Raw genomic sequence first — 14,511 nt, forward strand, 5'->3', positions numbered from 1 at the left:
CACTTCACACATACACACACCCAACTTGCTTAGGAGCAGAAGTTTTGAGCTTCAATTGAGGGGTCGCAAGGGAAGGACTGCTTGTAGTTAAGGGGGGGAGGGCAAAAGAGAGGGAGGGGCAATGCAGCAGGTCAACCCACCCTTCGCCCATGATTGCCCATGGAAGAGCCCCACTCTTGCAGGGTTCCGTCTTAGGCCCAGGACTCTTCAATATCTTCATTAACGACTTAGATGAGGGAATAGAAGGGGAACTTGCCAAATTTGCAGATGATACAAAGCTGGCAGGAATAGCTAACACCCAAGAAGATAGGCTCAAGATCCAGATGGATCTTGACAGACTAGAACACTGGGCCGTATCTAACAAAATTAAATTCAATGTAGAGAAAAGTAAGGTCCTACACTTGGGCAAGAAAAACCAAAAGGACACATATAGACTGGGTGAACCCAGGCTCAATAGCAGTAACTGTGAGAGGGATCTTGGAGTCTTAGTGGACAACCAGCTAAATAGGAGCAAGCAGTGTGCAGCAGCAGCCAAAAAAGCTAATGCAATCCTAAATTGTATCAACAGAGGGTTACAATCAAGATCAAGGTGAGGTACTAATACCACTCTATAAAGCCTTAATAAGACCACACCTAGAGTACTGCATCCAGTTTTGGTCACCACATTACCAAAAAAAATGTTGAGACTTTAGAAAGAGTACAAAGAGCAACCAGGATGATTAGAGGACTGGAGGTTAAAACAAATGAAAGGTTGCTGGAACTGGGCTTGGCTAGTCTAGTAGAGAAGGACTAGGGGAGACATGATAACATAATAGTCTTCCAATATTTGAGGGACTGCCCCAGAGAGGAGGAAGGGGTCAAGCTATTTTCTTTTTTTTTTTCCAAATAATTTTTATTGTTTTCCACCAGTACAAATCGTAACTACATTTTCAACATTTGCATCAACATTCAGTATTGATCCATCATCTATTCGTATATACCCTTAATTATTGTCTTTATAATTCTTATTTATTATCTATCTTTATCTATTTTCTCTATCTACCTATCTGTGTATCACTTTCTTGAAAATTCTCCTGTACAATCATCTTTATCAGTTCTTATTTCTCTTTTCAAGCCACATGCACCATCTATGCCAAATTGAGTAATAATCAGATTCTTCTTTTTCCCTACTGTTAGTGTCAGCATATCCATTTCTGCACAGTCTGCTATTTTTTGCAAAATTAATTCTTCTGTTGGGGTCAAGCTATTTTCTAAAGCTCCTGTAGGCCAGACAAGGAATAATGAATGGAAACTGAACAAGGAGAGATTTAACCTGGAAATAAGGAGAAACTTTCTGACAGTGAGAACAATCAACCCATGGAACAGAAGTTGCCCTCGGAAGTTGTGGGAGCACCATCAGTTGAGACTTTCAAGAAGAGATTGGACTGCCATTTGTCAGAAATGGTGTAGGGTCTCCCGCTTGGGTGGGGGGGCTGGACTAGATGACCTACAAGGTCCCTTTCAACTCTGATTATCTCTTTAGTGCATCTTGCCAACTCGGTCACCTCAGACTATGCTTTTTCCCCAGCTTCCCCACAGACATCTCCGGATCTTGGGAAGAGAAACCACGGGCCGGGACTGGAGTTTGGGTGGGTGGTCCCTTCCACAGCTGCAGCAGTTCGCTCAATCTGAAAGCATCGATCCAAAGGGATGACGGTTGCGTGTCCAGCGACCAGAAGCACTTCCCTTGGTGGTCCCTGAACTTGGTGATTTTTCTTGCAGATGTTTCATAAACCCAAACTAGTCTCATCACTAGCAACGGGTGATGTTATCTAGTTAGGTCATGAAACATCTGCAAGGAAACCACTAAGTTGAGAGAGACCACCACAGACCCCACAGTTCTTCTCCTCCTTCTTTTCTTTCTTCTTCCTCCTTCTCCCATTTCCTCAAACCCCTTCTGGCACTAAAGGTGTTACCTAGCTGGGTCATGAAAGCATCTGCCAACAAAAGCACCAAGCTGAGAAAGCACCAAGGACCCCACCCTTCTTCTTCTCCTTTGCTTCCTCCTTCTCCCCTTTCCCTTTCATTCCTTCTCCTCTCTTCCTCTTCTTCCCTTCCCCTTCTTTTCCTTAAACCCTAACACTGATGGTGGTACTTGGTTGGGCCATGAAACACCTGCAAGGAAAGTACCAAGAGCCACACAAGTTCTCCTTCTCCTTTGCTTCCTCCTCCTCCTCCTCTTTCCCCTTCATTCCTTCTTCTCCCTTCCTCTCCTTTTCTTCCTTCAACCCTATTCCCTCCTAACACTGATGATGGTACCTAGTTGGGCCACGAAACACCTGCAAGACAACCACCGAGCTCCGAGCTCGCCAACGGCCCCCTCATTTTCAACCCGGAGATCCGTTCTCCTTTTCTTAGAAGCAGCGATCCAGCGCGAGGAGCTTGGAAGGAGGGCGCCGGTTGGGAAGCCCGGGGGCAGCCCTCCTGCACCGCCCGCCCCCCACACCCCACGTGCGGCAGAGGGCTGACGACGACCCGCCTCTCCCTCCGCCATGCTCTGCGTGCCATGCCCGGCATCGCCACCCTCGCCGGCGATCCATCCCCTTCACGCCCAGGATGGAGAGACACAGAGAGAGAGAGACAGAGAGAGAAGACAGAGATCGCGCACTCCACCAGCCAGATCCGGCCAGGCTCGTTTGCAAAGCCCCGGCCTCCTCTCACAAAAACAACGGCGCGGCGGCGGCGATTACGGAGCTCTTTGCAACTGGAAAACCCAAGCACGCTTCGGGGTTGCAAGCAAAAGCCCCGCCCGCCCGCTCTCTCTAAGGAAGCGGCCGCTGGAGACGCTGCAGCGGCCTCGGAGCTGTCGCTGCTCCGTCCGCCCGTCCCTCGTGCTGGGCATCGCCGCGCCCCGAGATCCCCGGATTCCCCGCCTGGATCCGGGAATCCGGCCTCAGGAGACCGGCCTCCCTCCCACCCGATCTGCGCTCCTTTTCCCAAGGTCGGCGTTTCTTCCCGGCAATTCCTCCCCCGGCTTGGCTTCTTCCCCTTCCTCCCCAGGCTTGGCTTGGCGGCAAAGCCGGCATCTCTCCCTCCCCCCCTCTCTCTCACACACACACAAAACCTCCCTATCATTTCTCTCTTCTCTCTCTCTCACACACACACACACTCCTTCTCTCCCTGGACCCTATTATTTTCTCTCTCTCTCCACCTTTTTCTCACACACACTCTCCCTCTCTCCCCCCTTCCTCTCATTTCTGTCCCCATCCCTTCCTCTCTCTCTCATTTCTCTTTCTCCATCTCTTTCTTTCTCTCTGTCACACACACTCCATCTCTCTCTCTTCCTCCCTATCATCTCTCTCCCTCTCTCCCCTTTCTTTTTCTCTCTCACACAATCTCATCTCTCTCTTCCTCCCTCCCTCTCTCATTTCTCTCCCCATCTCTTTCTTTCTCTCTCTCACACACACTCCATCTCTCTTCCTCCCTATCATCTCCTCTCCCTTTCTCTCCCCCTTTCTTTTTCTCTCTCTCACACACACCCATCTCTCTTTTCCTCCCTCTCCATCCCTCCCTCTCTTTCCCCATCTCTCTCACACACACACTTTCCATCTCTCTCTCCTCCCTTCTCTCTCTCTCTCTCTCTCTCTCCCTCTCTCTCTTTCGCCCATCGCTGCAGCCAAATCCGGCCGGGACCCTCCCCCTCTTGCTTGAGCCCCTCACCCACCCACCCACCCTCCCTTAACTCACGTCGGCGCGGCAACGTGGGGTGATTGTCAGGCGGCAGCCAAATCTTCTGGATCCGGCTCTGCGTCAGCTCCATGGGCATCTTGGCGAGCAAGGTGTCGCCGCGCTCCGACTCCACCTTCGTTGCGGATGCGGGGCGAGAGGGGGTGGGAGGGTCACAAAAAGTGAGGGGCGCTCGGTCGGTTTCGGGTTTGTTTTTTTTGTCCTCCCCTTGCAAGAATCGGAGGGGCTCTCAGCGAGCGGAGGGCGGGGGCGACCCTTTCAATCCCAAGCCTAAATCGGGGTCCTCGACTCCGCTGCTCGGGCGGAGGGAGCCTCCCACAACGGCTTCAATCTCTGGAAAAATGCCAAACGAGGGAGCGTGGGGGGGTCGGGGTAGAGCGCCGACCACTCGGTTTATCCCGGGCTGAGATCGGACGTCGGAGCTAAACCGGATCGGCGTGGCTGGCGAAATGAAGAGCGGCCGCCCTTGCGCTCCTTTTTCTAGGAGCCGGCCGGCACTGTGACGTCACGGGGCTGGCCCCGCCCTGCCTTCCCCCGCCCCCACCTATTCCCTCCCCCCTCCCGCAGCCGCTGGGAGGGGCGGCGGATTCTTTCGCTTCTCGCTGCTGCCCCCGCCAGGCGCCTGGCTGAACCGAGGGGCGCCCGCGGGCGCCAGAATCCTCTCTCTCGCTTCCTTCTTCCTTCTTTTTCTCTTCCTCCCTTTTTTCTCTCTTCCTCTCTCTCTCTCTTCCTCTTTTTCTTCCTCTTCCTTTTTCTCTCCCTTCCTCTCTTTCTTCTTTCCTTTCCCTGTCTCTCTCCCTCCTTCTTTCCTGTCTCTTCTCTTTTCCTTTTTTCTTCCTCTCTTCTTTCTTTTCTTTCTTTCCTTTCTCTCTTTCTTCCTTCCTCTTTCTCTCTCTCTCCCTTCCTTTTTCTCTTTCTCTCTTCTTTCTCTCTCTCCCTTCCTCTCTTCTTTCCTCTCCCTGTCTCTCTCCCTCCTTCTTTCCTGTCTCTTCTTCCTTTTTTTCTTCCTCTCTTCTTCCTCTTTTTCTTTCTTTCTCCTTTTTCTCCCTCTCCCTTCCTCTCTTTCTCTCTTCTTTCCTTTCCCTGTCTCTCTCCCTCCTTCTTTCCTGTCTCTTCTTCCTCTTTTTCTTTTTTTCTTCCTCTTTTTCTTTCTTTCTCCTTTCTCTCTTCCTTCCTTTCTCTCTCTTCTTTCTCTCTCTCCTTTCTCTCTTTCTCTCTTTCCTCTCCCTGTCTCCTCTCCTCTGTCTCTCTCCCTCCTTCTTTCCTCTCTCTCTTCCTTCCTCTTTTTCTTCCTTCCTCTCTTCTTCCTTTTTCTTTCTTCCTCCTTTTTCTCCCTTTCTCCCTCTTCCTCCTTTTCTCTCTTCCTCTCTTCTTCCTCTTTTACTCACTTTCTCCCTCTTTTTCTTTCTCTCTTCCTCCTCTTTCTCTCTCTCCCTCCTTTTCTCTTTCTCTCTCTTCTTCCCTCTTTTTCTCTCTCTTCCTCTCTTCTTTCTCTTTTACTCTTTCTCTACACAGAATATATGGCATTCTAGAATAAGGCCACATAACCTCCTTTCTGGCCAGCCTAAAGAAGACGGTTCTTGATCCATTCTCCACATACAGGTAGTCCTCGACTTAGAACAGTTCATTTAGTGACCGTTCAAAGTTACCGAAGCATTGAAAAAAGGGACTTGTGACCATTTTCCACACTTATGACGGTTGCAGCATCCCTGTGGCCACATGACCAAAATCCAGATCCTTGGCCATTGGTTCGTATTTATGACGGTCGCAGCATCTCTGGGGGGGTCACGTGGTCCCCTTTTGCGACCTTCTGACAAGCAAAATCATTGGGGAAGCCAGATTCACTTAACAACCGTGTTACTAAATGATTCACTTAACAATGGTGGCAAGAAAAGTCGTAAAAGGGGCAAAACTCAAAACGTTTCACTTAGCAAAATTTTGGGCTCGGTTGTGGTTGTAACTTGAGGAGTACCTTTATTTTCAAGAGAACACACTGCAGGGTCTTAGGGATCCCAAGGAGCTGCCTTAGATCGAGTCACTTTCTTTTTCTCTCCTCTGGATTTGCCCCTCTGCAGATCCCAAGCAAAAAGTGTTTGCATTACCTGCTTCCTCATCTCCCTCCTCTAGCATCCCTAAGGCTTCAAGTAGTCCTCGACTTACACCCATTCATTCAACCACCAATTGAAGTCACACCAGCGTTGGAAAAGCGATTTATGTCTGGTCTTCACACTTATGACCATCACACGAGTAGCCAATCAGAATTTGGATCCTTGGCCCCTGTTCCTAGTTTTGCAGCATTAATTCAGTGCCAAAAATGTCAACACAGATCAGGCTTCATTTAACTTCTTTATAAACACATTAAATAAGTTTTACTATACCAGTTGTAGATTTCTCCAACAGGGAGCAAACTCAAACAGAAGCAGACATGTGACAGGTTCACAGCAGAACAGCAACTCAGAAACAGACATCAGTTTGACTTTAGTTCAGCAGGCAAGCAAGACACACAGCAGAGGAGAGAAGCAGTTTCATTTTCAATAGACAGACTCAGAGCTTAACAGAGCTGCAGAACCTATTTCTAGTTTCAGTTTCCAAACAGTCCTCATTGGCTGACTTAGTTGCTGTGCCTATTCATTGGCTGACCTCGTTACCATGCTCTATTCCAGTTCATGAATATACTCTGGACAAACCCGGCTGAATCCCGGGGCTGTTTGATCACCCTTTCCGTTCCCATTTTCCCACAAGCAAAGTCGGGAAGGTGGGTTCGTTTAGTGACCACAGTGATTCACTTAACAACTGCAGGGATTCGGTTAACAACCCCAGCGAACAAGGTCGTAAAATAATCAGGCACAAATCACTTAATAAACTCCCTTGGAAATTCTAGTCCCAATTGCTATCGTTAAATCAATGACCACCTGAGCTGTTGCAAAACAGAAACACTGCCATTAAATCAATATTTTTCCCAATACTGTTCACCTGTCTGGGTCAAGGTGTTTCAGCCGATGGGCAGATGCCTGGCTGCACATTGTGATTGCATTTTAAGGATACAAAAAAATGCAATAAACTGCATTATGTTACTGAACTTTCATGCTATGTAACCACCAGCCACCTTTTTTTTAATGACTCCATAATCCCTTGCAACTGAACTGAGATAGCAGAGTTTTTTAATGGCCGGATGCCCTTCCTATCGCCATTGCGGAGTTATATTCAGCAGATATATTCTCATCATGCCCAGAGAGAGAGAACTTATCTGCCTCTACCCAGGATCAAACTCACAGCCTCCTGATTATAAGGCGAGAGCTCCACCTCTAGGCCACTGCATCGATCCCCATCACACCACCCCATGCCATACCCATCAGTGAGATAAGGAAATTATGAGAAACTTACAGAAATAGGACAGTATATATACAGAGGGAATGCGTAGACCAGGGGTCTTCAAACTTGACAGCTTTAAGACTTGTGGACTTCAACTCCCAGAATTCCTCCTCCAGTCATGTTAGCTCAGGAATTCTGGGAGTTGAAGTCCACAAGTTTTAAACTTGCCAAGTTTGAAGACCCTTGATCTATTCTATCTATCTATCTATCTATCTATCTATCTATCTATCTATCTATCTATCTATCTATCTATTCTATTCTATTCTATTCTATTCTATTCTATTCTATTCTATCTATCTATCTATCTATCTGGATTAACTCCAAATCTATCTATCTATCTATTCTATCTATCTATCTATCTATCTATCTATCTATCTATCTCTATCCTTCTATCCTCTCTATTCTATCTCCCCTCTCTCTGTTTCTCTCTATCTATTCTACCTCTCTTTATCTATTCCAGGGGTCTTCAAACTTGAAGACTTGTGGACTTCAACTCCCAGAATTCCTCCTCCAGTCATGTTAGCTCAGGAATTCTGGGAGTTGAAGTCCACAAGCCTGAAACTTGCCAAGTTTGAAGACCCTTGGCATAGACAATGGCGTTTTGGCTAGTATCTAATTTTATGCCATGAATAGCCAGGTTCACAGAGGATGTTATACAAATAGTCCTTGACTTACAATCATTTGTTTAGTGACCAATGCTACAACAGCAATGAAAAAACAACAACACTGAGTTATGACCATTTTTCACATCATGACCATTGCAGCATCCCTTTATTTATGATGATTGGGTCCTGGGGGTCATGTGATCACTTTTGATGACCTTTCAACCAGCAAAATCCATGGGGAAACCAGATTCACTTAATAAACCTGTGAATAATTTTTGGCAAGAAAGGCTGCAAAACAGGAGAAAATTCACTTAACTGGCTTGCTTGGCAATGGAAATTTGGGATTCTCTTGTGGTCATAAGTAGAGGACTACCTGTCCTATAATAACTTGGCAAACTGCGTGAACACAGCCATCGTAGTTTGCAGGCCCATCTTATGGCCTGGTGGTGCATTGTGAGAACCCGACCAGCAGTAGCTCATTCAACAAGCTACTTGTAAACAAATTGGAATGTCACATCATGTGAGCCTGTAAAATATCTCCCTCCCCAATATTAGTGTTTTCTAGGAAATAAGAACACTGGATTCAGGAAAAGGGATTTCTGTACAAACTATTTTGGATGGAACATAAACTTTGAGGGATTTTTGGCTCCCTCAAAACTCATCACTCTCCACAAAGACAGGAAAGAAAGAAAAAAAAAAGTCTGAAAAAGCGAACAGGAGAAACGGGAGAAGAGAGAAAAACAAGAATATTTATTTTTATCCTTTCCAAAGTGAAGTAAACTTTCTAGTTTCAAGAAACTAGAAGAAAAGGCCCGTAAGTTTCAAATAAAAAATGAAGGAAATAGTTTTGGAAAGTTATTCTGAAGAAAAATAGGCACGGCAAGAGGGAGAGAGAAAAAACAACAACACATTTTTGGTACTGAAATGCAGGCTGCTTTTGGAAAATTATCAGCGCTGCCGATGGCTGCCCCACAAGGGCTTTCAAGAAACCTGGTGCAACTTTTACACCAGAGAAATTACAGGGTGGGAAATTTTCAAGAACTCCCAAGCGATGTCACCACCCTGGCTAGTGGGATCCTAAGACCGCCCAGAGAGGTCATTTAACTGTACGAGGAATGCCTGGAGCTAATTCCATGTGCATGAGGTGTTAGTCCAACCTTGCATCTCAAGATACTTGAAATTGTCCATTTTTAGAGATTTTGGACTCAGCGTGGGCGGGGGCGGTAGACAGGAGGCATGCAAGTCACCTGCCGTAGCTAGTGGTTTTCCAGGGTAACGTTTTGCACTGGGATTGCAAAACACAAGAGCCAGTTGGTGTAGCAGTTAAGGCATCGGGCTAGAAATTGGGAGATGGTGAGTTCTAGTCCTGCCTAAAGTCATGCAAACTGGCTGGTTGACATTGAGCCAATCACTAGGAGGTGGTGAGTTCTAGTCCCTCCTTAGGCGTGAAAGCCAGGTGGTTGACATTGGGCCAATCACCAGGAGGTGGTGAATTCTAGTCCCTCCTTAGGCATGAAAGCCAGTTGGCTGAGACTGGGCCAATCTCCAGGAGGCGGTGAGTTCTAGTCCCGCCTTAGGTATCAAAGTCGGCTGGCTGACATTGGGCCAATCACCAGGAGATGGTGAGTTCTAGTCCTGCCTTAGGCATCCAAGCCAGTTGGTTGAGGTTGGGCCAATCACGAGGAGATGGTGAGTTCTAGTCCAGGCATAGGCATGAAAGCCAGGTGGGTGACATTAGATTCATTCAGTGGCAAACCACTTCCAAAAATCTGAACAGATTTGTCCATGACTGCATGGGTGGAAGGAAGGAAGGAAGGAAGGAAGGAAGGAAAGAAGGAAGGAAGGAAGGAAGGAAGGAAGGGATTATTTAATAGCAGTGCTTTCCTATCATAGTGGTGTGGAAAGGGAACTTCACGAGGACAGTGGTGTCACCCAAGCAGGAAAAGCCCAAAGGGAACATCAAGCCAGCCATAAAACAAACTTGCATAGGAAAAGGAATCAAATAAAAGGTATTAGAGAAGCCCCTTAGACAAAAGCCCAAATAATTAAGAAAACTAAGGAAACAAGAAAAGAAAACCCTTACAAACACAAGGCATGCCAAATCAGCAAAACAAACAGACAAAAGACACAAAATATATTGCAAAGGAGACAGGAGATTGCCACAAAACAAATATAAGAAACCATTAAAATAAAAGAGAATAGGACGAAACTGATAATCCAATCAAACCACTCCCACAAAGTTTGTTTTCTGCACCCGCATGGAGTTTACCCTCCGGCGGAAAAGAAGACAACCCCTGACAGGATTTAAAACATTAAGAAATACAAACACAAGCACTCACACAAAAAGGAGAAAAGGTATAAAAATCAGGGACTTATCATACAAAGCTAGCTAGCCCAGGAACGCAGACTTCTTGCTATCTCTCGCCTTCTTGAAAAATAAAAAGATCCAGCTTTCAAGCAGTTGTCCGTATCCTTGCGCCGGAGCTCTCCCAGCGGAAAATCGAATCCTCAGAAGAAAGGCATTTGGACAGCCTTTCAACAGTGGCTACTAAGACACACACCTTAGCTGGGCCCTCACGTGCTTTGGGTCCTTCCCGTGTCTTTCCCCCAACCTTCTAACCTAAATATGGGCACCAATCCAACTGCCGATTTAAAATCTCCCATCATGCCTCCCAGTATTTGATCACCCTAGAGCATTCTGGGAAATAAAAAAAAATTGGTGAATAGAAAATGGCGGAACTCCACATACAAATCTTAAATATCCACCATTCTCTCAGACACCAAATATGGTTGAGAACACAAAAACTTGCCCAAAATCAGAAAGTTCGCCCTGTTTTTCACCAGAACAAAGTGTTATAGCAGTTGGATAAACCATAACTTCATCTTGCACAATTGACTTGATGGGAGGATTACAACAGACTGCTCGGATTGCAGTCTAAAATAATTTCTTGGCTGCAAAGACCAATCTCAGCTTCCTATCTGACACCCCCCCCCCGCAGTGTGTATGTTGATGGCTCTGTAGAAAGTATCTAAAGAGCAACAGGACTCACAACAATTTGTCAGGGGAAAAAAATCCAGCTGTACATGTCGCATAGCCTAAAGTCCTAGCATTGCGACATGCTGTGTATACTAATACTGTAGTGGGGAAAACGTCTTGTACCCTTTTTCATTTAAAGAACATACAAAATAGTGGACTTGGAAGGAATAGAAATAGAAATAGTAGAATAGAGTAGAAAACAATATAATCAGAAATTAATAGAACAGAACAGAATAGAGTAGAATAGGAGTTGTAAGGGACCTTGGAGGTCTTCTAGTCCAACCCCCTGCCTAGGCAGGAATCCCTACACCACTTCAGACAAATGGTTATCCAATCTCTTCTTAAAAGCCTCCAATGTTTGAGCATCCACAAATTCTGGGGACAAGTAATTCCACTGATTAATTGTTTTCACTGTCAGGAAATTCCTCCTTGGTTCTAAGTTGCTTCTCTCCTTGATGAGTTTCCATCCACTGCTTCTTGTCCTGCCTCCAGGTGCTTTGGAGAAGAGCTTGACTGCCTCTTCTTTGGGGCAGCCCCTCTAATATTGGAAGACTGCTATCATGTCACCCCTGGTCCTTTTCATTAAACTAGCCATATCCGATTCCTGCAACTGTTGTTCGTATGTTTTAGCCCCCAGTCCCCTAAACCTATTTGTTGCTCTTCTCTGCACTCTTTCTAGAGTCTCAACATCTTTTTTATATCGTGGCGACCAAAACTGGATGCGGTATTCCAAGTGTGGCCTTACCAAGGCATTATAAAGTGGTACTAACACTTCACGTGATCTTGATTCTATCCCTCTGTTAACGCGGCCTAGGACTTGCTTTCTGGCTTACTACTTCCTTTCTGCAGGATTTCTTCTGTTACAGTCAGACTACCGGCTCTGAGTGAAAGCACCCCATCAGTTAAACCCTTAAGATGGAACAAGCCAGCAAAAGAGGAAAGGTTTACGCTATCAGATGCTCTCCCCTGTGGCTGTGGCATGTTCCTCACGTTCCCTCCAGCCTGCTTGCCATTCATCTCAGGTTGCAAAGACACGCAGACAGCCATCAGCGCACAGGCGGCCGTTCTCGGTCTGATCACCATGCAACCATGTGTTCCTCTTGTGCACAGAAGCGGCCTTCGGCTGGGAGTAGCAGACATTCCTTGGCAAGGTGTCCAGAAACCTCTTATGACTCACCCAGCGTAGCTCAAAATAAACTGATTTTGCTGGAGCACCAACATGTTAAGCCGCTTCGGCCAAGCAGGAAATCATGCAATGGCCCTGGGGTGAAAAGGTGCAAATTAGAAAAACAAACAGGGACGACTGAACCCACCTAGAGTAGAGATGTGCTTGTCCTCTGCAGTTTCAACCTTGCCGCTACTATCCTTACTTTTTTTTTTTTTTGCAAAACATTTCTTTCCAAAAATCTTTTTTCAATGGTGAAAAAAGTCAGGTTCTACATTTAGGCAAGAAAAATCAAACGCACAGGTACAGTATAGGTGGCACTTTGCTCAATAGTAGTAACTGTGAAAGGGATCTCGGAGTCCTAGTGGACAACCATTTAAATGTAAGCCAGCAAGTATGCAGCAGCTGCCAAAAAAGCCAACACAGTTCTAGGCTGCATAAAGAGAGGGAGAGAATCAGGATCACATGAAGTGTTCGTAATACCGCTTTATAATGCCTTGGTAAGGCCACACTTGGAACCCTGCATTCAGTTTTGGTCGCCACGATGTAAAAAAGATGTTGAGACTCTAGAAAGAGTGCAGAGAAGAGCAACCAAGATGATTAGGGGACTGGAGGCTAAAACATACAAAAGAACAGTTGCAGGAACTGGGTATGTCTAGTCTAATGAAAAGAAGGACTAGGGGAGACATGATAGCAGTGCTCCAATATCTCCAATATCTCAGGGGCTGCCCCAAAGAAGAGGGAGTCAAGCTATTCTCCAAAGCATCCGAGGGCAGGACAAGAAGCCACGGGTGGAAACTAATCAAGGAGAGAAGCAACTTAGAACTAAGAAGAAATTCCCTGACAGTGAGAACAATTAATCAGTGGAACAACTTGCCTCCAGAAGTTGTGAATGCTCCAACACTGGAAGTTTTCTTTAAATGCTGTTGACTATGCACACAAGTAGCTTTTTCATCTGTACTACCAACGAAAAGACAGCATCCAGGAAGATAACGAGGAATTCTAGAAGTGAACCAGAAGGGACTTTGTAGTCCAAACCCTGCCCAACCAGGAGACTCCCAGGGTGTTCAATTGCACTTAGACTTTGGATTCAACTCCAGAATTCTGCAAAGCTGGCTGGGGAATTCTGGGAGTTGAAGTCCACAAGTCTTAAAGTTGCCAAGGTTGACACTCCTGCCTTTACACCATTACTGACAAATGGCAGTCCAATCTCTTCTTGAAAGCCTCCAGGGATGAAGCTCCCACAACTTCTGAAGGCAAAATGTTTCATGGGTTGATTGTTCTCACCATCAGAAAGTTTCTCCTTATTTCCAGGTTAAATCTCTCCTTGTTCAGTTTTCATCCATTATTCCTTGTCTGGCCTTCAGGTGCTTTGGAGAATAGCTTGATCCCTTTCTCTTCTCTGTGGCAGCCCCTCAAATATTGGAAGACTGCTCTCCTGTCTCCCCTGGTCCTTCTCTTCAGTAGACTAGCCAAGCCCAGTTCCTGCAACCGTTCATCGTATGTTTTAATCTCCAGTCCCCTGATCATCCTGGTTGCTCTTCTCTGCACTCTTTCCAGAGCCTCAACATCTTTTTTATAGTGTGGTGACCAAAACTGGATGCAGTACTCTAGGTGTGGTCTTACTAAGACTTTATAGAGTGGTATTAGTACCTCCCTTGATCTTGATTGTATCCCTCTGTTAATGCAATTTAGGATTGCATTGGCTTTTTTGGCTGCCGCTGCACACGGCTGGCTCATATTTAGCTGGTTGTCCACTAAGACTCCACAATATGAGGGAGCAGAGACCAAAAGCACCAACACCCCTGGGAAGGTTTTTTTTGTCACTGTGAAGTGCACCTCCGGGAAAGAAAAGTATATATACAAAGAGAGGGAGTTTAGGGCCCATCTGAAAGGCGTTGATTAGTGGCCTGGAAGCTAAAACATATGAAGAACTATTGCAGAAGTTGGGTATAGTCTAGTAGTGAAAAAAAGGACTAGGGAAGACATGATAGCAGCCTTCCAATATTTGAGGGGCTGACACAAAGAATGGGGGGGATGTCAATTTATTTTCCAAAGCACCTGAAGGCAGGACAAGAAGCAATGGATGGAAACTCATCAAGGAGAGAAGCAACCCGGAACTAAGGAGGGATTTCCTGACAGTGAGAACAATTAATCGGCGGAACTGCTTGCCACCAGAAATCGTGGGTGCTCCCACACTGGAGGTTTTTAAGAAGGGACTGGACAGTCAATTGTCTGAAATGGTATAAAGTCTCCTGCTTGTGGAGGGGGCTGGACTAGAGGACCTCCGAGGCCCTTCCAACTCTCTTATTCTGCGAGATCAGCGAGAAGGAGCTGAGCCATCTTCTGCTGTCCCCCCATTCTGCTCCCAGGTCACAAGTTCGTTTGATTAGTTCATTTCCTCAAAGGGAACTTCTCCCCCAATGAGTCTTACTCAGCAAGAGGTTGTTGCTCAGAGCTGGTCCTGCCCGTTAACTGTGTCACTTAAGGTAAAATGATGCAATGGAAGAGAAAAGCAGTTTCATTTTGAAGTGCACGTCCCACGGGAAAGGATCACTCTGGACTTTAGGCAGGGAGAAATCAAGGGAGTGCACAGAGTTAAGCTA

At 46.2% G+C, this 14,511-nt stretch overlaps 1 protein-coding gene across 6 annotated transcripts in view; it reads right to left on the reverse strand.

Moving 5' to 3' along the window:
• The window catches only part of PFKFB3 (6-phosphofructo-2-kinase/fructose-2,6-biphosphatase 3), an 83,133-nt gene that overhangs the window by 39,070 nt on the left and 29,552 nt on the right, over window positions 1-14,511 (reverse strand). For 2 of the 6 annotated variants that reach the window (XM_026683963.2, XM_026683964.2), the window contains exon 1: window positions 3,727-4,185. The exons of 3 other annotated variants lie outside the window; for them this stretch is intronic. In XM_026683963.2, the coding sequence (XP_026539748.1) occupies window positions 3,727-3,805 (79 nt within the window). In that variant the 5' untranslated portion in view covers window positions 3,806-4,185. Of the gene's footprint in view, window positions 1-3,726; window positions 4,187-14,511 lie in introns of those variants that run through there. One more of the 6 variants, XM_087968894.1, reaches the window with a different exon arrangement.

Source organism: Notechis scutatus, chromosome 6 (assembly GCF_049901735.1).
Source record: "Notechis scutatus isolate UNSWTSFEM ecotype Mainland chromosome 6, rNotScu1.2, whole genome shotgun sequence".
Classification (NCBI taxonomy): Eukaryota; Metazoa; Chordata; class Lepidosauria; order Squamata; family Elapidae; genus Notechis; species Notechis scutatus.